Here is a 27807-nt window from a genome sequence, read left to right as displayed (position 1 = left end):
TATATAAATAAAGATGTGTGTTGGATCATCCTGTGAAGTGCGGCCAATTTAATTCACATTACAAATCATGAATTGTGGGAACCAAAATCCTAAATTCTGAATTTCCCACAACCCAATATGTACAGGTTTGTGTATCTGTGACCACTTAATCTCAGCTTGTGAAAACAAGCCCCATAAGGAGTGTGAATGGTCGATTAGTTGAGTTTTCTAGTGGAGGAGAGGTCTTTTTATGACACTGTTAAGAGTCTGTTATTAGTCCTGCACTGCAGAAAGCTCTGATTATATTATTGGTCACTGGATAGTACTTCGCAATCTGGCCTTGACAGAGAAGCCAACCCACTTTTTTTACTTGAGAATTACCCACAAAGATCAGATACTCCATTGGCTGAGCAATAATGGTATGCAACTTCTTGTGGGAAAAAAAAAATCCCACAGAAACTTGTTTTTGTCTTCAACAAACATTTATTCTAAGTGACAGCAAGACATCTGTTTTTGCCTAGTACCTCCTGACTCCTTTACAAACCACATGCTTGAAAAATCTAGATCTTGATTAATTCTTGGTTACAGATGCTATTTTCTTTCCCTAAGAGTTGATTCATTAATTTTTTTATGGAAGAATGTTTCACTTAGACAACTTTTTTTTGTTGAAGTCCTTTTTGAAGAGCACTTTATCCACACTATAGGTATTCTTATAGAGCAAGATTCACTGAACCACAGTGCTGTATGTATTGATGCAAGGCTACACAATCAAATCACAATCAAGAAATTTGATATGGGCTTGACGAGTGAGTCAATACAAGACCGCATTAGTCTGGGACTAACACTACAGCTGCATGTTAGAGTACACCTTGACAACAACCTGAGAGGCTAACTGCCAATGCTCTTAACGTAAGGTGTTAGTGCCGACCAGCTGGCTGTAATATTTCACAGATCACACATAAATGAAGGGAGAGTGGGTGCATTTCAGCAGGCTGAATTGGAACATCCTGAAAAAGCGCCGCGTTTCCACAGCAACTCCATGGTGACTGGGAAAAGTGTGAGGTCATATGCGCTGTGAATGCCGTCTCTTCGCTCCTTGCCCGCCTGAAAGCAGCTTGCCCTGAATGTTCATGATTTCTTTCGAACTGCGCCTGGAGCACTTCAGTCTAGATTTACATGCCTTTGTGGAGTCGCCGCAGGCTTACCCGCCACAGCAATTTGCCAGTGAAACAAATCTTTTGTGTGCACGTGTCTGTTTTCTGTGAAAGAAAAATGAGAATCCTTTTAAACCGTATAGTCTCTTACCTTTTAAGTCTCTCTCCCTATTGCGTACTGGGTAATAAGAGGGAATCCTCGAGGATACCCTGGTGAACCGGAGATTCGGGCACTGAGAGATTCTGTCAGAAGCACTGATCCTGGCTATAGATTTACTTGTTGTTTTTCTCTTTTTACTCCTACCTTCATTTTTTCCTTTTGTTCCTCTTTTAGACGGAAAAAATACCAATCAAGACTGCAAAGCTATCGAGAAAAATCCATTTGTCGGTGCAGCACTTGAAACGTGAATCACTTTGAGGATATGAAGCAGTGGAGAAGAGTGGTCCATTGCAATCCTCATGAACTACAGAACAGTTCCAAATCATTTGACTACCCTCTAAAACTGGCTGGGGTTTTTTCACCCTGGGTTTAGCCTGTTGGGTAATTTTGAGGAGTTATTTTCAGAGTGTTTGGTAGTGTTTTGTGAAACCCACTGCTGGGTTAAGATTCACTGACAGTAGAAATTCAAGATTTTTTATTGTCACTATACAAGTGTAGCGATATTCGAGCAATCCTAACAGTGCAGTCACATGTAACTTAGTGCAAAGCATCGGAACATCTACGTCTGCAATACAGACAGCAATAAAGAGTATAGTGTTGTCAAAAGACCCGGTACTTCAGTACCAAGTTGGTACTAAAAAAAATGCAAACGTTACAGTATCAGGTTTTTTTATGTACCGGTGGTACCGAGAGTACCCGGTCAACCCAGTTCTTGATGCAAGCAGGTAAGTTTCATTTGAATTTTTAATATTTAGATCTCGTGTTTCCCATACATTGATTTATTTGTGGCGGCCCGCCACAATATCAAAACTGGCCGCCACAAATAGATTTTCCAAAAGGCTTTGACTTCATTGAATAAACATGAGCACTGCACGTGTCAAAGTCGAAACCCAGTGCGGGTGTTTTTATATCACTGTATTTCTGAAGGAAACCGACTGTCTTCAGATAATTATGGATGTCATTTTCATTTCATCTTGCCTGTTATGCCTGAGCAGCGTTTGTGAGCGCAGCGCTTATTTGATTACAGCCGTTACTGGGGAAACCTCGATCTCTCCCGCTCTACAAGTGCCTCCTGCTTGCAGAGAATGAATTTGCATATATATGCGCCACAAATAGAGTGCAAGTCTGTGGGAAACACCTATGAATATTATTCAATATTTTAATTTGAATGTCGGATTGAAATGAACGCTGGTATTAGAGTAGTTAATCGTTAGCATAAGCGCGGCTAACGCTAATATAATGAGCATTAGAATGAAGTTTATTTATTAACTATTTAATGCTCCTATAACTTTTATTAGGGTAAAAAAAAAAAAACAGGAGGACATGATGATATTTACTATTTTTACACACCAGAGGCTTTTAAATGAATTGTGAATCTAAAATATGCGTGTTAGAGAATGTACAAATGGTTCACATTGTTTGTGTCATAGTCAGAAAAGTAGTTCTTTTTTTTTTTTAGCTAACTTAGTTGTTATTCTTGGCTGAATAACTCTAGAAGGTTTTCAAAAGCCCTTTAAAAATAAATATGTACACAGTTTGGATTAAATGAAAGTATATTCAAATTTTTTAATTAGCATGTTTTTGTGTTTTGCTTTAGTACCGAAATTGGTACCGAGAACCGTGGACTTTCACTGGTATTGGTACCGAATACTGAAATTTTGGTACCGTGACAACACTAAAAGAGTATGTTATTAACAATACAATACAAAGACAAGCAATACACAAAACCAATACAAACAAGGCGATTTATCTGCAACAGTCAACGATAATGTGTATGCCATTAACAATACAATACAAAGACAAGCAACAGACACACACACACACACACACACACACACAAAAACTGTGTAAACATGGCAATTTACGCCTTATGAAATATTGTATTGCACACATTATTGCACAGTTGGCACGTAACAGAAAAGATGTACATGTTGCATTATTTGCATTCTAAAGGCTCCAGTGGGTAGACAGTTATTGCACAGGAATATTGCACAATAGACATGATATTGCACACTATGATTAGGTGAGTGCAACGGAATGTAAACAGAACTGAATAATATAAAGTGTAAACATTTATGGTATACAGGGGGTATTAACTGGTGTAGGTTGAGATACAAAACACCCCAACAGATTGGTGCATTTCTCAGAAATGATGCACCTCTTCACAAACTACCAAGCCTTCTGGGTTATAGTAACCTACTGCTGATTTGCCGTTTTAAAACTGGATCAGTTTGTCAATGGTCATTTTGTCTCCAATCCAAAAAGAAAACTGCTGTCTGAGGAAGAGGTTGTCTTTGTGAATAACTTTATAGTTTGTATGTACTTGTATTACTGCACAGACTAAATCTGTAGTTTCAGCCTTTTTTCAGTAAATGTACCGATGTTTCCTCTGCTACCATTATTTCACATTACCTGTTCTTAGCATTTGTTGGTCATGTAAACAGACTCATTGGTTTAGCCACTATGCAAAGTTCCATTGCACTCCTCAGATGACCCACATATTATAACTCAACATTTTTTATTGAAACGTTCTACATTTCCGCAGTTTCAGAATGCAGGTCGCAGTATATTGCAACAGTCTAGTGGTTTATCAGTTGCCAAGGAAACTTGATGTGATGGTTTACACCAGGGTGACCCTCACCCACTCTGTTCTGCCTATTAAACCCCTCTGAGAATTAACTTAGGGCCATTAATGAGTGTGTCAGGGTTTTCCTTTGTCTTATTTCCCTTGTGGCACATAGAATCATGCACTGCAAATTCTGTGTTTGTGTGCACAAGAGCTGGCACAGCTACTTATTTTTTATAGTTGTCCACAACATTAGTCAACTGGTCAGCCAGTGAATGCCAAATAAAACACACAGAGAAGTCACATTTGACAACTAGTCAACCTAATCTCAGAGCATTGACTTATGGAACAACTAGTCGAGAAGTCCAAATCTGTGCATGTTTAAGTGTTAGTACTTCTATTTACAGGAGCTTAAGCATGCATGCACTTTGACAGTGAAATTAACCTTGTATCATGACGAAGACATTCAAATTAGGGATGTGCTATAAAAAAAATGTTTACAGACGATTAGATACTTTAAATGATAAATACTATATGCCATGCCAAAATTACTCACGGTAAAATGGTCTGGTAGATTAAATGGAATAAGCATGCAAACGTGTGTGTTTATTCATCCATCAGTGGTAGTGGGAATGCCCGTATCATTTTGACAGCACATAGCTGAAGCAGGGCTGCAAATCTCCTGCTCAACAGCCAAGGCTGACAGGCTGATCCACAGCGCAAACTCCCCCATCAAACAGGCTGTTTTCCCAGAAGACTCGGTTGACAAACAACACACACAATCATGCCTTAACCCCCTAATAACCAAGGCAACAAACAACTTAACCTCATGCTTGTAATTACAAAACCTGCTTTCATTTCCAGTTACGGTTCACTGTACGGTCACGTGGGGCTTAAACTTAATGCATCACCAAACCAATCAATTCTTTTACGCGCAGTTGAAAATAGTCTCCATGCCAATAATTCTCCAGGATAGCATTCATCCCCTGAATGACCTACTATCTACTAGGGCAGAGTAGTATGACCGAATATAAATGTGTTCCTGTTTAAAGATTTTCCTGTTTATACTGCAGTATATTTGCACACAAGAGAGCGATGAAGTAAGAAGGAATCAAGTGGAATGTGACCCAAACAAATGGAGTCAAGAATTTGAATTCGAACTGGCATTTCCGGGATGGGAGGTGGGTGCACTAACAAGGAAGCTAAAAACCACACCTTCTAGCGTCAGTCGCTAGTGCCCCTCTTGGGATCAGGGGAGTGAGGTTTAGCTGTGCAGCTCTTAGAAACTGGCCTCCGTTACACTGGCACAGGTGTCCAACCGCACTCCCATCCGGGTCACCGCACCAATGTAACCCCTCCAGTTCTACTCCCCTCACTCGCTCTGAGTGGGATTGTAATCAGCGATTCTAGCATGGGAGGCTGGTGCTAACAAGGATGCTAAAAAACGCCAATTCAACTTGTGTTGAGCGAGAAAGAGACAAATAAATAATTGACAATAAATAGACAATTTGTGAATGAGTCTCTCTTTTTTGATGCATTTAATTTCATATGCAAATTAGCTTGAATCAAGTTCACTGAAATGAAAAATAAATTATATGAATAGACAGGATTTCCTGCAAGTTTCGTGTCAGATTATCAATTGGTGACGAGCAAAATTTGCCAATAGCAAGTTGCTTGGAATGGAGGTGACCTCTTGGGTTCACTCTTTGCACATTCAGCTGCAAAAGAACATTCTCAATGGACAATGCACTTGCCGTCAGCTGTTTAAAACCTGGTCCTGTCTTCTTCGCCTGCAAATTTTGAAAGCGTATGAATGTGGCTGATTCTTCATTCATGAAACACAAGCATTAAAAATTTGTAAACTGTTCATAAATCACATTTTTTTTCTTAAGAATGGTATCATGAATGATTCACAGATACAGTTTTCAATGAGGTTTAATGTGAAGCAGCATTTCCTTAGGGATTCTGCAGTGGGACACTGTCCCAAACTGACCCACAGGCACCTACGGAAACATTGACTGTTTCCACTCAGGGGCACAGTGCGGCTACAAAGTAATGAAACAGCGGGAAGCTGAGTCATCTACATCAGGAGCACCATTGCTCAGCACAGACACAGCGGCACATGCTGAATTAAGGATGAGAGCGGCGCACAACTGCCCTCATTATCTCACACACTTTGGTTCAACCATGAGAGCTGCTTGAAGCACTTATTATGACTGCTCATATAACATACAGTATAATGGAGAGCTTAGAAGGATAGTACTGAAAGCCATGTGGAGTCCAGCAGAGCCCAAGGGACAATACAGGCAGTGAATTCCTACAGAACAATTAACCTTCGGCTACATGGACATCATGAACAATCGCTTCTCTGAAAAGGCTCATATGATAGTACAACAGCTAACCCATATAGGTCTGACAATTAGGAAATGTGAAAGATCTCTATCTTTTAAAAACACTTTCAACCAACCACAGTGACCTAAAACAAGCCCTATCATGTAGAATAACAAAACCCCCATGTCTTAATGACAGCAGGCAAATTAAAAGCTCCTTTCCTCTGTGGTGTCTTGGGACAGTGTAAGATTTCTGTACATGGCGAACTTGCCTCTTGGATGCTTTGGACTGCATTGAGGGCCCATGTTGATTTCTACACACACCACAGAAGAAAAGTCATTTTAATTTGCCTGCTGTCATTAAGACAAACATGGTGGTTTTGTGGTTTAGTTCAGTGGATCTCAACCACATTCCTGGAGGACCCCCAACACTGCACATTTTGCATGTCTCCTTTGTTTGACACATTTCAAGTCTGTGAGTCTCTACTAATGAGCAGGTGACCTGAATCAGGTGTGTTTGATTAAGGAGACATGTAAAATGTCCAGTGATGGGGGTCCTCCAGGAATGTGGTTGAGAACCACAGGTCTAGTTGACTAAACGGCACTTACAATGAAAATTTTTACAGTTAGCTTCCGCTAACTGTCGTACGCATGTTCATGACAGAGTGGCATTCCAGTGGATGAGGTAGGACGTAGGCATTGTGTAAGCTCTGGTGAGAATATGCTAGGCTTGCGAGAACCAAGTTTTGCTTAAAGGGGTCATCAGAAGTTGATATGATTCTTTATGGTCTTAATGAAAAGTCTATTAACATACTTTGGTTAAAATTTCTCAATGGTAGTGTAAAACAACACCCTTTTTACCGTCAAACACCGCTCTTTTCACAGGCTTTTAAATGAATTGTGAATCTAAAATATGCGTGTTAGAGAATGTACAAATGGTTCACATTGTTTGTGTCATAGTCAGAAAAGTAGTTCTTTTTTTTTTTTAGCTAACTTAGTTGTTATTCTTGGCTGAATAACTCTAGAAGGTTTTCAAAAGCCCTTTAAAAATAAATATGTACACAGTTTGGATTAAATGAAAGTATATTCAAATTTTTTAATTAGCATGTTTTTGTGTTTTGCTTTAGTACCGAAATTGGTACCGAGAACCGTGGACTTTCACTGGTATTGGTACCGAATACTGAAATTTTGGTACCGTGACAACACTAAAAGAGTATGTTATTAACAATACAATACAAAGACAAGCAATACACAAAACCAATACAAACAAGGCGATTTATCTGCAACAGTCAACGATAATGTGTATGCCATTAACAATACAATACAAAGACAAGCAACAGACACACACACACACACACACACACACACAAAAACTGTGTAAACATGGCAATTTACGCCTTATGAAATATTGTATTGCACACATTATTGCACAGTTGGCACGTAACAGAAAAGATGTACATGTTGCATTATTTGCATTCTAAAGGCTCCAGTGGGTAGACAGTTATTGCACAGGAATATTGCACAATAGACATGATATTGCACACTATGATTAGGTGAGTGCAACGGAATGTAAACAGAACTGAATAATATAAAGTGTAAACATTTATGGTATACAGGGGGTATTAACTGGTGTAGGTTGAGATACAAAACACCCCAACAGATTGGTGCATTTCTCAGAAATGATGCACCTCTTCACAAACTACCAAGCCTTCTGGGTTATAGTAACCTACTGCTGATTTGCCGTTTTAAAACTGGATCAGTTTGTCAATGGTCATTTTGTCTCCAATCCAAAAAGAAAACTGCTGTCTGAGGAAGAGGTTGTCTTTGTGAATAACTTTATAGTTTGTATGTACTTGTATTACTGCACAGACTAAATCTGTAGTTTCAGCCTTTTTTCAGTAAATGTACCGATGTTTCCTCTGCTACCATTATTTCACATTACCTGTTCTTAGCATTTGTTGGTCATGTAAACAGACTCATTGGTTTAGCCACTATGCAAAGTTCCATTGCACTCCTCAGATGACCCACATATTATAACTCAACATTTTTTATTGAAACGTTCTACATTTCCGCAGTTTCAGAATGCAGGTCGCAGTATATTGCAACAGTCTAGTGGTTTATCAGTTGCCAAGGAAACTTGATGTGATGGTTTACACCAGGGTGACCCTCACCCACTCTGTTCTGCCTATTAAACCCCTCTGAGAATTAACTTAGGGCCATTAATGAGTGTGTCAGGGTTTTCCTTTGTCTTATTTCCCTTGTGGCACATAGAATCATGCACTGCAAATTCTGTGTTTGTGTGCACAAGAGCTGGCACAGCTACTTATTTTTTATAGTTGTCCACAACATTAGTCAACTGGTCAGCCAGTGAATGCCAAATAAAACACACAGAGAAGTCACATTTGACAACTAGTCAACCTAACCTCAGAGCATTGACTTATGGAACAACTAGTCGAGAAGTCCAAATCTGTGCATGTTTAAGTGTTAGTACTTCTATTTACAGGAGCTTAAGCATGCATGCACTTTGACAGTGAAATTAACCTTGTATCATGACGAAGACATTCAAATTAGGGATGTGCTATAAAAAAAATGTTTACAGACGATTAGATACTTTAAATGATAAATACTATATGCCATGCCAAAATTACTCACGGTAAAATGGTCTGGTAGATTAAATGGAATAAGCATGCAAACGTGTGTGTTTATTCATCCATCAGTGGTAGTGGGAATGCCCGTATCATTTTGACAGCACATAGCTGAAGCAGGGCTGCAAATCTCCTGCTCAACAGCCAAGGCTGACAGGCTGATCCACAGCGCAAACTCCCCCATCAAACAGGCTGTTTTCCCAGAAGACTCGGTTGACAAACAACACACACAATCATGCCTTAACCCCCTAATAACCAAGGCAACAAACAACTTAACCTCATGCTTGTAATTACAAAACCTGCTTTCATTTCCAGTTACGGTTCACTGTACGGTCACGTGGGGCTTAAACTTAATGCATCACCAAACCAATCAATTCTTTTACGCGCAGTTGAAAATAGTCTCCATGCCAATAATTCTCCAGGATAGCATTCATCCCCTGAATGACCTACTATCTACTAGGGCAGAGTAGTATGACCGAATATAAATGTGTTCCTGTTTAAAGATTTTCCTGTTTATACTGCAGTATATTTGCACACAAGAGAGCGATGAAGTAAGAAGGAATCAAGTGGAATGTGACCCAAACAAATGGAGTCAAGAATTTGAATTCGAACTGGCATTTCCGGGATGGGAGGTGGGTGCACTAACAAGGAAGCTAAAAACCACACCTTCTAGCGTCAGTCGCTAGTGCCCCTCTTGGGATCAGGGGAGTGAGGTTTAGCTGTGCAGCTCTTAGAAACTGGCCTCCGTTACACTGGCACAGGTGTCCAACCGCACTCCCATCCGGGTCACCGCACCAATGTAACCCCTCCAGTTCTACTCCCCTCACTCGCTCTGAGTGGGATTGTAATCAGCGATTCTAGCATGGGAGGCTGGTGCTAACAAGGATGCTAAAAAACGCCAATTCAACTTGTGTTGAGCGAGAAAGAGACAAATAAATAATTGACAATAAATAGACAATTTGTGAATGAGTCTCTCTTTTTTGATGCATTTAATTTCATATGCAAATTAGCTTGAATCAAGTTCACTGAAATGAAAAATAAATTATATGAATAGACAGGATTTCCTGCAAGTTTCGTGTCAGATTATCAATTGGTGACGAGCAAAATTTGCCAATAGCAAGTTGCTTGGAATGGAGGTGACCTCTTGGGTTCACTCTTTGCACATTCAGCTGCAAAAGAACATTCTCAATGGACAATGCACTTGCCGTCAGCTGTTTAAAACCTGGTCCTGTCTTCTTCGCCTGCAAATTTTGAAAGCGTATGAATGTGGCTGATTCTTCATTCATGAAACACAAGCATTAAAAATTTGTAAACTGTTCATAAATCACATTTTTTTTCTTAAGAATGGTATCATGAATGATTCACAGATACAGTTTTCAATGAGGTTTAATGTGAAGCAGCATTTCCTTAGGGATTCTGCAGTGGGACACTGTCCCAAACTGACCCACAGGCACCTACGGAAACATTGACTGTTTCCACTCAGGGGCACAGTGCGGCTACAAAGTAATGAAACAGCGGGAAGCTGAGTCATCTACATCAGGAGCACCATTGCTCAGCACAGACACAGCGGCACATGCTGAATTAAGGATGAGAGCGGCGCACAACTGCCCTCATTATCTCACACACTTTGGTTCAACCATGAGAGCTGCTTGAAGCACTTATTATGACTGCTCATATAACATACAGTATAATGGAGAGCTTAGAAGGATAGTACTGAAAGCCATGTGGAGTCCAGCAGAGCCCAAGGGACAATACAGGCAGTGAATTCCTACAGAACAATTAACCTTCGGCTACATGGACATCATGAACAATCGCTTCTCTGAAAAGGCTCATATGATAGTACAACAGCTAACCCATATAGGTCTGACAATTAGGAAATGTGAAAGATCTCTATCTTTTAAAAACACTTTCAACCAACCACAGTGACCTAAAACAAGCCCTATCATGTAGAATAACAAAACCCCCATGTCTTAATGACAGCAGGCAAATTAAAAGCTCCTTTCCTCTGTGGTGTCTTGGGACAGTGTAAGATTTCTGTACATGGCGAACTTGCCTCTTGGATGCTTTGGACTGCATTGAGGGCCCATGTTGATTTCTACACACACCACAGAAGAAAAGTCATTTTAATTTGCCTGCTGTCATTAAGACAAACATGGTGGTTTTGTGGTTTAGTTCAGTGGATCTCAACCACATTCCTGGAGGACCCCCAACACTGCACATTTTGCATGTCTCCTTTGTTTGACACATTTCAAGTCTGTGAGTCTCTACTAATGAGCAGGTGACCTGAATCAGGTGTGTTTGATTAAGGAGACATGTAAAATGTCCAGTGATGGGGGTCCTCCAGGAATGTGGTTGAGAACCACAGGTCTAGTTGACTAAACGGCACTTACAATGAAAATTTTTACAGTTAGCTTCCGCTAACTGTCGTACGCATGTTCATGACAGAGTGGCATTCCAGTGGATGAGGTAGGACGTAGGCATTGTGTAAGCTCTGGTGAGAATATGCTAGGCTTGCGAGAACCAAGTTTTGCTTAAAGGGGTCATCAGAAGTTGATATGATTCTTTATGGTCTTAATGAAAAGTCTATTAACATACTTTGGTTAAAATTTCTCAATGGTAGTGTAAAACAACACCCTTTTTACCGTCAAACACAGCTCTTTTCACAGCAAGCCGTTTCAGTGCATTTCCCTTTAAATGCTAATGAGCTATGCTATCCCCGCCCCTCTCCCTCTGTGGGGTGATGCACAGTTCTCTGAGAGACTGTAAACTTTAGCCGCATTCATCGTGAAAATTGCTAACTAGCACATTATTAGGAAAGGCGATTTGCGAACATAGACACATTTAGGTAGGTCGGAGGACAAATTCCCTTCAAAAACAAACATACTCCACTGCGTCTTCAGTGGATCAGATGTCGAGAGTAAATGATGACCGCTATGTTCATTATTACAGCCAACAACAAAGCACCTCAATCGCTTAAGAGACATTCTTGTCTACAACCGCTCTGGCGTCGAAACAATGGCGGACTGATGACAGCTCACTCAGGGCGGGTCTAAGGTAAAACACCAGTTTCAATCAACAATCGTGGGGGTGGCCTGGGTCTGTGTGACGTCACAGACAAGAATCTGAGAGCGGCTTGATTTGAGAAAGGGGATATTATTTATCTGGATTTTTAAAAAAAAGCACTGGGTGGATTTTTATCATTATAGGGTGGTTGTGTACACACACTGCCAACACACATTTCAGTTCAAACAACATGTAAAAGTGAATCTTGCATACGATGACCCCTTTAAAGCAAAAGAAAACCAGTCTCCTTTAGGTTTATAACGAAATCCTACAACATTTCTCTTCACAAATCCTTGTTTTAAACTTCTAATTCGCTACCGGTGTTTTGTTTTGCTCTCTCCTCTGCACTTCAGCATTCATCACTTCCACGTTCGCCTACGTCATCTGCTGGAACGCCACTCTCTTGTGAACACGCGTACAACAGTTAGCGATTAAATCTTAAACCCCTGTTGCATTCTAACATTGTTTCACACTTTATATATTCAATATTACAAGTGTGAAATGTTGCATAACCAAGGTTAAAAGTACAGGTTTAAAAGATGATAAACCAGCATTAAGCAGTGTGAAAATTTGAGGCAGCATATTGTGCCGAGAACCATCCAACAGATGTTGAAACCGATCTGGCAGATTAATTTCTGTCTCTCACAAGTTTGGCACAGTTTCAGCTGCGCTTAAATAATTATACCATGATGCATGGTGATAAATTGTGACTAATGTATCACAACATGTATCATCATATCATGAGGTAATAGTGGGCGAATCTCAGCCTTATACCAATTTGCTAAAGGCAAGATTTTCGAGCGAACATAAACTGTAACAGAGTGAATTAGAAGGAAAGTTTTGGATCGGATCTAAAGCAATGAGTTCCTTTGACTCTCCAATGACTACATAAAAGAAGCCACAATCTTTAACCGAAAATGACCGAAAAATGTAGTCCACTACCAAGCAACCCTACAGTCTAACTCACTAAACTAATGCACATAGGCATGTGAAGCAAATCCGAGTAAACCGAATCCGCATGTCTTTGTCTAAGCTTTAGTTTTCCAATCTTACATCCCCAGAGGAGGCCAGTGTGTGAGTCTGCTTTGTTACATTTAATAAAATCAAGCCCCAAAGGTTAACAGATCAGTTTGAAGGATGGTTTGCTTTTCTTGTTTTTCCACTGGGTAAAATTTTCCTCATTCTTTTCATTTCTTCCTATTCGTTTCATTCCTACAGTCACCTTTCTCCTGAACAACCTCCCCATTCCCCAACATGCTTAGCTTTTGTGTAATTATATCGATTTCCTGTTGTGTCCTGTTGCAGAGCTTAAGTGGATGTGATCAAGCTCCACAGAGTTTGCCGCCCCTCCATTCCCATTTTACTCAATGGGGAGGAGGTCACGGTGCAGTCGTGGAAAGATCCACGACAGGCCTGACAGGACAAGGAAGTCAGATGGGAGCTTGCAGAGCAACTGTGTCCTTGGAATATCTGGGTCAAATACATGCGAGCGCACTTTAAAACCAAAAACACAAACAGATCAGATAGCCAGTATGAAGTCACAGAGAAGCCTGCGTTTTGGGTTTCACATTTGTCTACTGTATGCTGAAGAAATTGCCAGTCGGGGTAATCATCTAGAAACACAACATGGCAGCTGTTGAGCCAGTCAGAGCTGGATTGTTTGTTTATGGTGCTCTCTAAGCCCTCAACGGTAAATCTGGCAGAGCGCTGTTGTTGTGGTAACTCTTTACAGTGTAAACACAGATTTCAGGTCATCACGTGGATGCCCGGGCTTGTTTGTGAAATTTTAATTGCACTACTTGGCCAGCATAATATGCAAGTAATGATTTCCCTTAACCCCTCCGTTAATGATTATTAATCTTTAAGCATGCAACCTTTGTCATTGCATTCTCAATTGACTAAAATAGGTTAGATGAAGGTGACTTATACTTACTGTGGAAGTTTTTAAAGCTGTTTAGACGCTTCACTGAAGAGCAAAACTTTAAAGGGGCAGTTCACCCACAGGAAACCTCTGTCGTTATTTTATTGACCTTTACCTATAGGACATTCCTTTTTTCTTTTTTAACACAAATGGACAAATGTTGAAAAATGTCCCAGCTACTCTTGTCCATTTAATGATCCGCATTGTTGATCCCACCATTATGACAGCTTTTTATGATAAATAAGCTGAAATTTAAGTCATTATTCACTGAAAATGTTGCCTTCTGCTGTCTGTATCCAAGTAAGGCACCTTTAGACACAACACCTTACATATGACATCAAAGATGTTGCAACATTAATGCAATGAGACCAAACAAACTGCGACAAGTTGGAATTTGCAATATGCAGCCTACAGAATAGGTAAAAATTTCCTGGACTATTACTTGAATTTGGGGCTGTTTCCCACACAAAGATTATTTCAGTCTTCAGAAGAGGAATATATTGCACAAGTTACATGGAGTACTTTGATGATATGTCTAGAACATCTTTTTCTTTTTTTACTTTGGAGATCAACAGCCCAGATCCTCATTCACTTTCAATACATGGGGGGGAAAAGTAACCAGTACATCTTGTCAGCATTTGTCTTTTTGTGTGAAAGAAACTCGGGAACTAATAAAGGGTTTGGAATGACATAAGGGTGAGTAAATGATGACAGAACTGTCTTTCAGATTATTATGTGATGTAATACTTTAACACAAATTCCATTGTCTTCCTTCAGTCTGCCCATTGTGTGCGTTACATTCATTGAAGATGATTTACATGTGGCCTATTACATTGAAATACAAGGCAGAAGTATTTCACACAACATGAACTGTTGACATTACAACAGATCCACCACAAAACCATCTAGCAAGGTCACTGCGTGCCACTTCTCCACTTATTTCCCCTTAAACAATCTCTGATGGTTTCACTTTAGATTTAGGTATGTTTAAGTACTTTCTAAATTCCAAATCCAGCCCCTCTGACCTTGGAGACAAGCGATCAGGGTCTCATTAACATTCCCCAACAAAGTGAGGCTTTTTGCGCGGAACGCTGTACAGTATACTGTGTCTTCCTTAAATTTTTATTTGCAAAACAAACATAAGCCTGAAAATGTCAATGCCCTTCACTGTTAACCCTGCACATCGACCAGTCCCGCACAGGGGCTTCTCACAAACCTCCATAAGTTTGGACCTCCAACCAACACTGAGAAGAAAAGCACAAATGTTCTTGTAACAACAGAAAACCAAAATGCTTAAAAATAATAAATCCACCCTAATTAATTCCACATGGCCATTATGAACAAAAAGGGAGGGAAAGGGAAAAGGTGGAAGGTGGCATGGGTCTTTGAAAAGGTAAATAGTGGTTACACCCTTGTAATGCTATGGCTAACTAGGCAGTGCATGCGAACAAGATACAAGCCATAAAAAACAGTGTTCATCCCATGCAGCAATGCTGCTGCATGTGTCAAATTCACTTCTCGGTCTAAAATGCCTGTACTGACAAGGTTTTAAAGTGAACACATTGGTGTCAAAATATCATGTGTAATAGGCTTGTATTTCTCAGCGTTTACTTGAATACTTAATTGATTATGCTGCATACTTTAAACACGATTTACTTCTCTTGTATCTTTGTTCTGTAGTTTGTATGTGCTCCACTGCTCAACTGTTGTTGTTTTTTTTGTTCTTAATTACTGATTTTACTTGTTTATGCATAATTACTTGGAAAACTTAACAATAGTGATATCACTGAGAAATCCTTGAAGTCCACAAGCTATATAATGTTCACATTAATGATTTACTTTTTTTAATGAATATTAATATTAGTTATGCATATTTTACTTGCATTCACATTGACTATGGAAATTCTGGAAGCATGACAACCTAGTTATAGGCTAACACTTAAACATCTTCATTGCCAGTTTCACGCTTAAATTTATATAATTAATATTCCATGGATACATTCCACAACTTTAAAAAATGCCTGGCTTAATATTTCCCACCCTGATGGCAGGGTTTAAAATCTCAAGTCTGCCAGGCAGGCAGGCAATATTTGCTCACATTACAGTCTGGACAGGAAGTTTTTTTTCTAAACTCTTTTGTGGATTTCCAGCGAGGTGCTCAAAATGATGACCTACTTCAAATCAAATTTAATTTATTGTTGTGCAATTAAATAAAAGCTGAAAGTCCCCATGAAATCAAAATGAAAGTTTTTTTGGGTGTTAGTATCAATATGTTAGTCTTAAGGTTATCTAAAAGGCAGTGTGCTCCAAAACAGTGACAAAATTCGCATTTAGACGATACAAGCATTCAAAGCTTGCAGTTCATCACTTCCGCCAAAACGGCTCAACATTTAGTTTTTTTGACGTCACATCATACTTCAGCTTCTCATCAAAAAAAAAAAATGTTGCCTTCTGCTGTCTGTATCCAAGTAAGGCACAACACCTTACATATGACATCAAAGATGTTGCAACATTAATGCAATGAGACCAAACAAACTGCGACAAGTTGGAATTTGCAATATGCAGCCTACAGAATAGGTAAAAATTTCCTGGACTATTACTTGAATTTGGGGCTGTTTCCCACACAAAGATTATTTCAGTCTTCAGAAGAGGAATATAGTGCACAAGTTACATGGAGTACTTTGATGATATGTCTAGAACAACTTTTTCTTTTTTTACTTTGGAGCTCAACAGCCCAGATCCTCATTCACTTTCAATACATGGGTGGAAAAGTAACCAGTACATCTTGTCAGCATTTCTCTTTTTGTGTGAAAGAAACTCAGGAAGAAATAAAGGGTTTGGAATGACATAAGGGTGAGTAAATGATGACAGAATTGTCTTTCAGATTATTATGTGATGTAATACTTTAACACGAATTCCATTCTGTCTTCCTTCTGTCTGCCCATTGTGTGCGTTACATTCATTGAAGATGATTTACATGTGGCCTATTACATTGAAATACAAGACAGAAGTATTTCACACAACATGAACTGTTGAAATTACAACAGATCCACCACAAAACAATCTAGCAAGGTCACTGCGTGCCACTTCTCCACTTATTTCCCCTTAAACGTTCCCTGAACGTGACAAAATTCACATTTAGACGATATATAAGCATTCAAAGCTTGCAGTTCGTCACTTCCGCCAAAACAGCTCAACAATTTTTTTGACGTCACATCGTACTTCAGCTTCTCGTCAAACTTTCTGTCCAATCAAATGCTCTCTAGAATCCGAAGCGCCTGCCCCCTACACTATAAAATAGATGCTGAAGCCGCGGCTGAAATCGGTCACTTGTCCACAGAATTAGTCATTTCTGTACAGTGAATGACACGTAGTGCACTATATAGGGGACAGGGAACGATTCAAACAGTGTAAATATGCTTTCCATTGAGGAAAAAAAGAAGTCCGCGCTGTGTCACGCTAACCCTCGCACCGCACACACACTCGGTCCAGAGACACGATAGCACGGAGCAGATCACATGCGCGAGTCGGAGCAGACCACAAAACTTATCGTATTTGAATTCTACACAGAATGCTATATTTTATAGCAATATGGATGAAATTGTGGCTGGCATACCCTGTCAAATGCGGCTTTACGGAGCGCAATGGCTCTAGCCCAAGCTGTGATATAAACGAACGCTATTGGCTATTTTAAAAAGGGGCGGAGCTGCTTGATATGTCCCGCCCTGTCTTCCTGTTTCAGTTAAAATGACGTCAACACAGAGTAAAGCTGCGTGTTTCTAAGCATTTCAGGGGACCTTGAATAATGAAAATGAGCAGAGGAGGGTTAATAAGGATGTCCGGATATAAAAAGAAGAATGCAAAAGCAGGTGCAGACGCAGAACTGATAAAAGCAGAGGAGGTGCGGATGTACTGTAGGCAATATGACCTTCAATGACTAGAAATATGCATCACTGCAAACCTATAAACAGATATGTATAAAGCACATCACATGCAAAAGCACACGTAAAAACAATTACCAACCCAGTAATGCATTAATTCAGTACTTACATCAGCCTATAGTGAACGGTCAACATCCTGCATCCATCCGAATGGAATCTTAGCTCGGATGACCTTCGTCTAAAAGCCTAATTGATAGCTGAGTTGATGCAGATCCTCAATGAACAGAAAGATTTGTTTTCTTGTCAAAAGTAATGACATTGTGGTGTATCCAATATTCGCCAACCAATCAGATGGCCAGGTTTTGTAATAGTGTGAGAATCTAGGGGAAACATCAGAGCAGAGGGGTAACCAACCGCCTCCTCATCCATCATCATATTACTCACACTGGCCACCATTACTGCCTGCATTAAGCATGACTTGCACCTACGGGCAATAGGAAAGCACAGTGTGCTGCCCAATAGCAACGAGGAGGTCAAGCTTTCATGTAAGAGCACTTATACTAAAAGCAGCTCTAATAACCTTCAATATCGTCACCCAGAATGTTAAATACGCCCCTGTCCTCTCCACACTCAAGAACCGGCTAATTTTAACATACTTAAACTGATTAAGTACGGATGGACCTAAAGATGGCTGTAAGACACAATATTGCATATGGGGTAAGTGAAAAGGTCTTTCTTAAATTAAAGCTGAACTTTACATTTGCCATAAATTGTGTGATTTGACAAATGTAAGCAGAGTCAGTGGCTCTGTTCCAAAACCCAGTAAGCTGCCTACAAAGCATTTTACAGGCACAAAGAGAGTTCCAAGAAGATTTTAGTCTAATTCATTTATTGTGAATGCTCAGCTCATAGATTTTGGAACAGTCATGGAAATTAACCTAAAAACACATTCTGTCTAGTAAGTTCACTCCTTAAATGTAGTACTTTGCAACCATTAAAAATTATAGGTGAATGCGTGTAGTATGAATGAAATCCAGATATACTACGATACATCCGCCACAACAACATTGTCATGAGTCCTACAGCATCAGGTGTATCTGCAATTCATAACACCTTGTCTGTGGCCTCATATGAATAGTAAAGAATCCACTGCATACACACTTCAAAATCTCAATGGAAGTATCAGGTTATCTAGGTACTTTTCATCTACTGTTTTATGAATACTATGGATTCGGACATTCTATTCGGTCCACTTCCACTGTATTAGATCAAGCTCATGCTTCTGTTTATGATGTTGTCAACCACATTAATAATTGGAATCCTTCTATTTAAACATTTTGTGTTTGAGATACACAGGGACACAATGTTGAGCTTACAAGAGTTTACACCTACCTAAATGTATGCAATAGTCTATTACAAAACTGCATCTAAGGATTTAGAATGATTAAAGGCACAACTGTACCAAGCCATAATTAGGTGCATAACCATGAACACTGAACCAATGGATCATCTTTTTATTAGACAAAGGAACACTATTGCATAATTTGGAGCTTATTACTCAGCCCAGAGGTTTGCCCTTACTGGCATTCCTCAATGGTGAATAAATGAAACGCGCCGTTGTTAAAACAGAGATGTCCATTTAAAAGACTATTCATTATCCATCTTAAAATCCTAATCTGTCTAATCAGCATCCATATATTGATTATTAGGTGTGTTTGCAAAGGGAAGCATAACTGACTATTTTTACATTACACAAAAAGTTGGGTTAGTCCATATTTGACCCAAAATTGGGTTGAAACAACCCAGCATTTTTTAGTGCGCAGAATCATCTTTTTTGAGGCAAATTATCCCAGCATGATTGGGCTGATTTGTCCATTTTTCACAAAAATTAAGCATTAGCGTTAGTTCTGGCAGGTCACGTGAGTAAAGCTTGCATCAGCTGATTCTCTACCTATAGGAATACGACACCTATCCGGCATTCCTATATAAGCTCTATTCAGTATTATTCAGCAGCTTTTCAGCTTGCACAGGAGCAAATTACCCTCCTCCATCCCCAACTCCTCCGTTCGCCACAGTCAGGACTTGGCTTTCTGATATTCCTTGCTAATCAGACTCCTTTATCTTGAATAAAGTGTTACACTTAAATATCATTAAGTACATTAATGATATCTGCCTTGTTCTGTTCTGTTAACCCTAGGGGGGTTATTATTGCTGCTCTCCCTGCTCATTCATGACAGGCTGCATGGATGGGCAGGGAGTTTTTTGCCCAGAACACAACCATACCGCCAAACCAAACGTTATGCTAAGTATCTATCATTTTGACGATAGTGGTCCTGACAGAACTCTAAAATATTGTCCCATTTATTGTGTATAAATTTGGCGACAATGCTTCAGAGGGGAAGAAATTGTAAAAATCTAATTGTCAATATGAACATGCAACTAAACGCATTTTAACTTGTCAGCGTTTCTATCATAGCAGTGCTCTTTTATCAAGGTAAAGGATAGATGTGTGACAACAGCAATCTGTAAACATAACATAGACCTCCTTATAACAGATAGGAGAATGTTTTATAGAGCTGTCCACTGTAAGAGACAGGCAGAACACACACAGTAGTGTTCCACAAACCATAAAAAGTAGACAAATATGAAGCCGCGGGAATATGTCACATGTTAAGAAGCTCCTAAATCATTGTCACTTCAGATACACAGTCCTTAATTATGTTCCAGGCTGTTTTGGCTATTAGAAACTGATTGCTGGTTCAGTCCTGAGTTGCTATCTCGGCCCTGGCTGTCAATAGAAAGAGTTTCCAGCTGGGACAATGACAGTTGCAATCTCTAGACCAACCTTCTTCTGTTCCTGCTATTCGAAATCACTGAAGCCGCCCAGTCAATCATGACAACAGTTAATCGGACCACTTAAATCCAAATTGGATTAACAAACTGGGAAGGGTTATAATTCATATCCAGTTTATTTTTAAACATTCGGGGGGAAGTCGTGGCCTAATGGTTAGAGAGTCGGACTCGTAACCCAAAGGTTGAGTCTCAGGTCTGGCAGGAATTGTAGGTGGGGGGAGTGAATGTACAGCGCTCTCTTCCACCTTCAATACCATGACTGAGGTATTGGATACTGAATTATACTGCACCACAGCATAAATGGCTGCCCACTGCTCCGGGTGTGTGTTCACTGTGGTTAGAGAGTCGGACTCGTAACCCAAAGGTTGAGTCTCAGGTCTGGCAGGAATTGTAGGTGGGGGGAGTGAATGTACAGCGCTCTCTTCCACCTTCAATACCATGACTGAGGTATTGAATACTGAATTATACTGCGCCACAGCATAAATGGCTGCCCACTGCTCCGGGTGTGTGTTCACTGCTGTGTGTGTGTGGGTGTGCACTTTGGATGGGACAAATGCATTGTACAATGGCTATTATGACTGGAAAAAATTATTCGGACTAATGATGCTGAATGTACAGCGCTCTCTTCCACCTTCAATACCATGACTGAGGTATTGGATACTGAATTATACTGCACCACAGCATAAATGGCTGCCCACTGCTCCGGGTGTGTGTTCACTGCTGTGTGTGTGTGTGTGCACTTTGGATGGGACAAATGCAGAGCACTAATTCCTAGTATGGGTAACCATACTTGGCCACATGTCACGTCACTTTAAAAAATAAACCGTGGAAGCTAGAGGTTTGATGATGTTCATGATCACACACACAAAACTATTCATCCAAATATGTAATGACATTTCATATTAAAATTATATTTATATACACATTTGAACTGAAATGCAACCACAATCCATTTTTTTTTTTAATTGTCCCAACTTCCAAAATTTTTTAAAGTTGGCACAGGCCAATTCAACCCATTTTGCTGCATTCAGGTGGTTAGTTGCTTTTATTGTTTTACGTTTGCGGCCATGTCAATGGAAAAACAATCTATGCATATAGACTTGCTTGAGTCGCTTACTTATCAATATGATGTGATCGCTGGTATGTAATCTTCTGTTTAAACACCAATAACAGACTGCACAAGTAATTAATCTGGCATGTTTTGAATGACAATGAACATTGTACAATGGCTATTATGACTGGAAAAAATTATTCGGACTAATGATGCACGTTTCTTATATAACATCTCTAAGGTATGCAAAGAAACACACTGCTTATAGGACTTCATAGGATTACCCTGCAGCTGGTTCACCCTCCACACATGCTCTCTGCATATGCTCGAGGCTTGTTGAAAAAGACTAAACTCAACAATTCATTGCACGGATTAAAAAGATCCACTGGAGTGGACCACAGTGATCACCAGGGTTATATATTACTTTGTTTTTCAGTAGTCTCTGTACTTGTCCACATTCAGAAAGGAAGCTTTTTATTGAACAGATTCAAAAGCAAGCCAACAAGAGTTAAGTGCATATCTCAGGGGCCTGGATTCAGAGTCAGGCTAAATATCTGACACCGCGACTGGCATTTCAGCTAGTGATCCAAGAGGATGCTGTTTTGCTATGGCACTCTCCACTGCTCGTGCCCAGCTACGGTTCAAAGTGTTTTTAGACACTCAAAGCCTTGTTATTTCTACTGAAGTGCATAGTCCTTGGGGAAAACGTTGTTCTGAAGCAATTCGTTAAACTCCTCACAGCTGTGCTTTAGATGTTTATGATGAAACGGTGCTTTGAGACTCGGTGCCCAGCTAGCATGTGATGAACCGATGAAGGCCTTGCTGTCAGAGACCTGTCACTGCAGTGTCTCAGCCAGACAGGTTTGTGCCAAGCACCGTAAGAGGCCATGCATGCTTGGTTTGGGGAACACTATAAATGCCAACAGAGCCACAAACATTACTGCCCAGAGAGAAATAAATAGAGACACACAAGATTAATGATCAAACTGGGACTGCTTAATCCATAGAAGGATGTGAGAGTCTGCTGTTGTGATTCTCTGCCAATCTAAGGGGTATGGTTCTGTAAACAACTAATATATTTATTTGTATGCTGCAATCTCAAAGGCAAATAGTAGTTTAAGTTCAGACTTTAAATTCCAAGTCACCTATATCTTTGGCAAGAAAACCCATAAAAATATCATTCCTGAGGAGACACCATCAACGATAGAATCTGAGAGTATTCCAGTATTTATCATAGTACTGTTTGATTACCAGATTTATATATCACGGAATTTAAAGTATACATATACAATTCACTGCAGTTTCCATGAACACTAGTGACATTATCGATTAAGAAAGATAATACTACGTTATGTCCTCAAGACACTTTTAGCATAGTGAATAATTAGCGTTTTGACATTTGTATTGCATAATCAGTTCCATATTTATGGGTTTTCTGATATGGTAAACTTGCCTGGTAGCTCACCTGGTACAGCACTGCACTTGATGCAGAGCACTCTGAAACACGAGTCACAATAAAACAGCTTGTAGAAGCAAGTGAATATGGCGTGGTTACGCATACGCAAATGCATATTATCTCATGTCTACTTTTTGTTAACACTATTGGTATAGTATACATGGTATGTTAAAATCAATACAGAATTAACCTCCTAGCATCATTCACTAGACATTTAATTTCCAAAGTGCCGTGATACGTACAAGAAGCAATGTAAAAGAATGTTGCCAAATTCATGTTTCAGATAATACTAAGCACGCTTTTAGCGCTACGCACTGGACACTTCACTACGAAAGTGTCACAAAACATACAATGAAGCAATGCAATATTGTTTCGGCAGAAACGCTGCTGCAGGGGCGTTTTTCCAATGAAAATGTTTTTTTGTTTTGTTTTTTAACTATGGTCCAAAATGGCAGCTTGTCCAAAACATGTTATTAAGTACAAAGCTTATAAGAATACACACACATGATAGATAGATAGACAGACAGACAGACAGACAGACACAAAAACAAACAAAGATAGATAGATACAAAAACAAACAAAGATAGATAGATAGATAGATAGATAGATAGATAGATAGATAGATAGATAGATAGATAGATAGATAGATAGATAGATAGATAGACAGACAGACTGACAGATACAAAAACAAACCAAGATAGATAGATACAAAAACAAACAAAGATAGATAGATACAAAAACAAACAAAGATAGATAGATAGAATCACTGTATAAGAATCAAAAGTATCACTGTATTAACAACCATGCTATCCACTAGTTTAATTAAAAGAATATCACTGCATAACCATTATGCCAAGTTTAAAAACAGCTATATCTTAATGGAAAGGCCACAGTAGCTACTTTGTTGAAAGGGAACTCCTTGACTTCCTCCTCACATTTTCTCACTTTGACTTGAAAGTCATGAAGGTTGGACAAATCAAAATCTCTATGATGGGTGTCTCAAGGACTGCCCGTATGTTTTCTTTCCAGCTGACGAGCTTCCAAACATGCTGGAGCGCCACTGAGCAATGCGCACTGGAGTTTGCTCAAAAGGAAAGCCCACAGGCTTGCCGCTGGAAACGGGAAACACCCGCAGAAAGGAAGGGAGGGGTGTGTGAGTAAAGAGAAGGAGTGACATAATTAAACGAAGAACTGAAGTGAACATGCATGCCCGTGAGGGAGCGTATACTCCTTTTTACCCAGCAATGACAGACAGTACTTCATACGAGCAGGGGGGCGTTACGCATTCTTGCGTTAGGTCTGCGCTGTTTTTTTATTAGTTGTTCCGAGTACGCATGCGTCGGACGTTGCGACAAATCAAAATCTCTATGATGGGTGTCTCAAGGACTGCCCGTATGTTTTCTTTCCAGCTGACGAGCTTCCAAACATGCTGGAGCGCCACTGAGCAATGCGCACTGGAGTTTGCTCAAAAGGAAAGCCCACAGGCTTGCCGCTGGAAACGGGAAACACCCGCAGAAAGGAAGGGAGGGGTGTGTGAGTAAAGAGAAGGAGTGACATAATTAAACGAAGAACTGAAGTGAACATGCATGCCCGTGAGGGAGCGTATACTCCTTTTTACCCAACAATGACAGACAGTACTTCATACGAGCAGGGGTGCGTTACGCATTCTTGCGTTAGGTCTGCGCTGTTTTTTATTAGTTGTTCCGAGTACGCATGCGTCGGACGTTGCGTTACGTTTTTAAGACGGCGCGTTAAGTTAAGAACAGTTCAACTTTATAACGCGTCTTGAAAACGTTTGAACGCAAGAGTCCTGCCGCACTGTCACTCTCTCTCTCTATGCACATGCACACAACCGGACACCGCAGTGAATCAAACACACAGTCCGTCCAGTTCTGCAAACCTTGAAAAAACAAGCTTTGCATGCTTGAAATGACTGAAGCGGTCCGATGCCACGCAATCAATCACGGAGAGCGCATGATGTGTCTCGGAGTCAGCGTTAAAGTTGAGACCACTGTTGCTTTCAAGGTTATCCTGGAAGTGAACGCACGGAGCCCATGCGCCACGAGCGCATCCGATTGCACGCGTGCGATTCTGTGGCATGCATGCAAAGTTCAAATATAATGTGCATACACGGGACAAACCCGTGACATGGGCTGTACATGTGTAAACGCCTCCGGTAAACGGGACGTCTTGTACAGCTCGACTGAAAGTGCACTGGTTAATAATGATGCAGCACTGCTGATCATCACTGTGCAATGCACGGAACACTCAATGCGGACAGAAACGTCCCAAAACACTTCCTGGCGGGTTGTTTTTATCTAACCCTCACCAGAGAGAGGAACCCAGCCCCTTTATCTCTCCCTTCACAACCCTCCCCTTGTCCAGCAGCAGCGGTAGCGGCACCCATGCTCGGTTGCTTTCCATTCCGGGGACTCACCGTTCGTGTGCTCTGATGATGTCGCCGTGAGGAGACACCGAATGCGGGAAGAGCAGAAGAGGCTACGGCTCCGCTGCTCCGGGACAGGAGGAGGACCGACCTACACACTTTCGCAGCCATCTCTGGAATGAAACCCGGCCGAGAGAACGCAAGTGCTGCGGGCGAACCGACTGAGACTGTTGGAGGGAAGGGAGGGGAAATAGGAAGGGCTGCTGGGCTGGGCTAATATCTCATACACAACACTACACACAAGCGCGCACAGACACGTATATAGCCTACACAAATGTTTCACAAGCAGGTTGCTATAGTTCCGCGTTCGAAGCAAAAGCTCTTGTATTCCTAACGAGTGAAACTCTGACACAGTCAGACGGTTATATCTCACAACACACCGAAACGTTAGTATAAGGAAGTCGTAGACTGAAATACCACGGTCTCTAGGACAACATGAAAGGAGCGTTTTGATTGGCCGAGCGGTTACCTGCTGGCGCCGCTTGGAACTCTTTTCGTCCAATGAGAAGACGCGCAATTCTGTAGTTTTGACAACTTGAAGAGAACGCCAGTTCGACCAATCAGAAAGCGCGGGACGCTCGCGCTCCAATGTTCTTTCTCTATGAAGGAAAACAATGACATTTAACTCGATATAATATCTATATTTAGCTTTTTATGCTTGAATTATTAAACCACGAAACAAAATCCTGAAAAATGATGTACTTTGAGAGTTACACATCTGTTCACTGCAGAGAAAGTGGTAGATATGCCAGAAATCACTTGGTGGTGGTGCATCACCACCTTGTCAGCCATGTTAAAGTTGACATAAACAACACAATCCCAATTTGCTTTCCTAACCTTTTTATATTCCATATAGTGGTTGATGATCAATGGGTTTTTGAATTAACATTGTTCCCCTTTACTCACCATTCCAATGAACGTATAGGCCTATTATTTTTACGACTGCATTAACCAGACTTGGATTGCACCAATGTGTTGGACTGCACCAATGAAATACATTTTAACGTTTTAAGGCAACGGCCTGTATTATTATTATTATTTTTTACATTTTCAGTGCTAAATTCAATAAACATTCAGTAAAAAGACTAGAAATGTGTCTTAAATCATCTCCTAGGCTACCTGACGTTCCACTGTGTCATTCATTCTTGCTTTTTGGCAACTGATCCATCCTGTGCATTATATAATTAGTCTCTATTAATAGTCTGTCCTTCAAACAGTTCTTTGGAGTTATAGGACGAGAAAATGCCAAACCGCATTTAATATACTCTGTCAAGGCACCCAATCCACTTAAAGCAATAACACAATACACACTGAAATTCAATCTACTGGCATATGCATATGCTTCTCTGAGTCCTCGTGTAGGGCTAGTTGTTTCTGATCTCAAAATGATCACTAAGCAGCCAAACACAATTGAGGCTTTCAAACATGTGTGTTTTTGTCTGTTCAAAGGTTGCACGGTAGGTCACACCCTGTAAACTTTTGCTACACATTCTAGAGTTCAACCAATGATTGAGTGCTCATGACTCTAATGCATACATGCTGTAACTCTATTACTACTCCAAAAGATCACTAATCAATCTAAAGCACTATTTTAGCATTGATCTGAACCGGTGGCATTATTTAGATTGCACAGTGACAGGTGTCATGGGTTTTACTTTGGGATTGCACTTTTGTTTGCATACAACTTCTGCTTGAAACAGATGGCTGTTATTGCTAGTTCCCATGAATCTACCATGTCATTCATTAACAATTTTTCATAAATCACAGACAACTGCATACATCCTAATTGAATCTTTGCTGATGTTCAAATATTTCAAATCCACTCTACACTTTACTATTATCTTTGAACTTCTATTAACAACTGTTTTCCAAGGAGTGATTCTCTTGGAAGGTCGGTCAGATGGGATTTGTGTTACCTTTGAGCCTTGGTTCCTCCCAAGGTTTCTTCTTTGCCCTTAAGGAGTGGTTTAGTACCGTTTTTTGCCTTTATTTTTATGACCACAATTGATAAAATCACTAAGAAATAAGCTTGAACTATGGCCTTTAATGTTGCCTTTTCATTTAAAAAAAATGTAAAAGGTATCTTATACAATCAACAGTACTCAATGTAATCAAATAGCTAGGAATTTGCTTTAATACCACTTAAAAGAACACTCCACTATTTTTGAAAATAGGCCCATTTTTAAACAGTTGAGTTTTACCGTTTTCGAATCCATTCAGCCGATCTCCGGGTCTGGCGGTAGCACTTTTAGCTGTAGCTTAGCATAGATCATTGAATCTGATTAGACCATTAGCAACTCCT

The 27807-nt window shown here is 40.1% G+C and overlaps 1 protein-coding gene across 2 annotated transcripts in view; it reads right to left on the bottom strand.

Moving 5' to 3' along the window:
• LOC107551352 (calcium uniporter protein, mitochondrial-like) overlaps positions 1-25934 on the bottom strand; it is a 93087-nt gene extending 67153 nt beyond the window's left edge. For both annotated transcript variants that reach the window (XM_016232925.1, XM_016232926.1), the window contains exon 1: positions 25497-25934. In XM_016232925.1, coding sequence (XP_016088411.1) covers positions 25497-25616 — 120 coding nt within the window. In that variant the 5' untranslated portion in view covers positions 25617-25934. The remainder of the gene's footprint in view (positions 1-25496) is intronic.
• Positions 25935-27807: the final 1873 nt, after the last annotated feature.

This window comes from Sinocyclocheilus grahami, unplaced genomic scaffold, assembly GCF_001515645.1.
Source record: "Sinocyclocheilus grahami isolate Dianchi unplaced genomic scaffold, SAMN03320097.WGS_v1.1 scaffold421.1, whole genome shotgun sequence".
Taxonomy (NCBI): Eukaryota; Metazoa; Chordata; class Actinopteri; order Cypriniformes; family Cyprinidae; genus Sinocyclocheilus; species Sinocyclocheilus grahami.
Note: the sequence above shows the minus strand (reverse complement) of the source record. Positions and strands in the feature narration are given on the sequence as shown.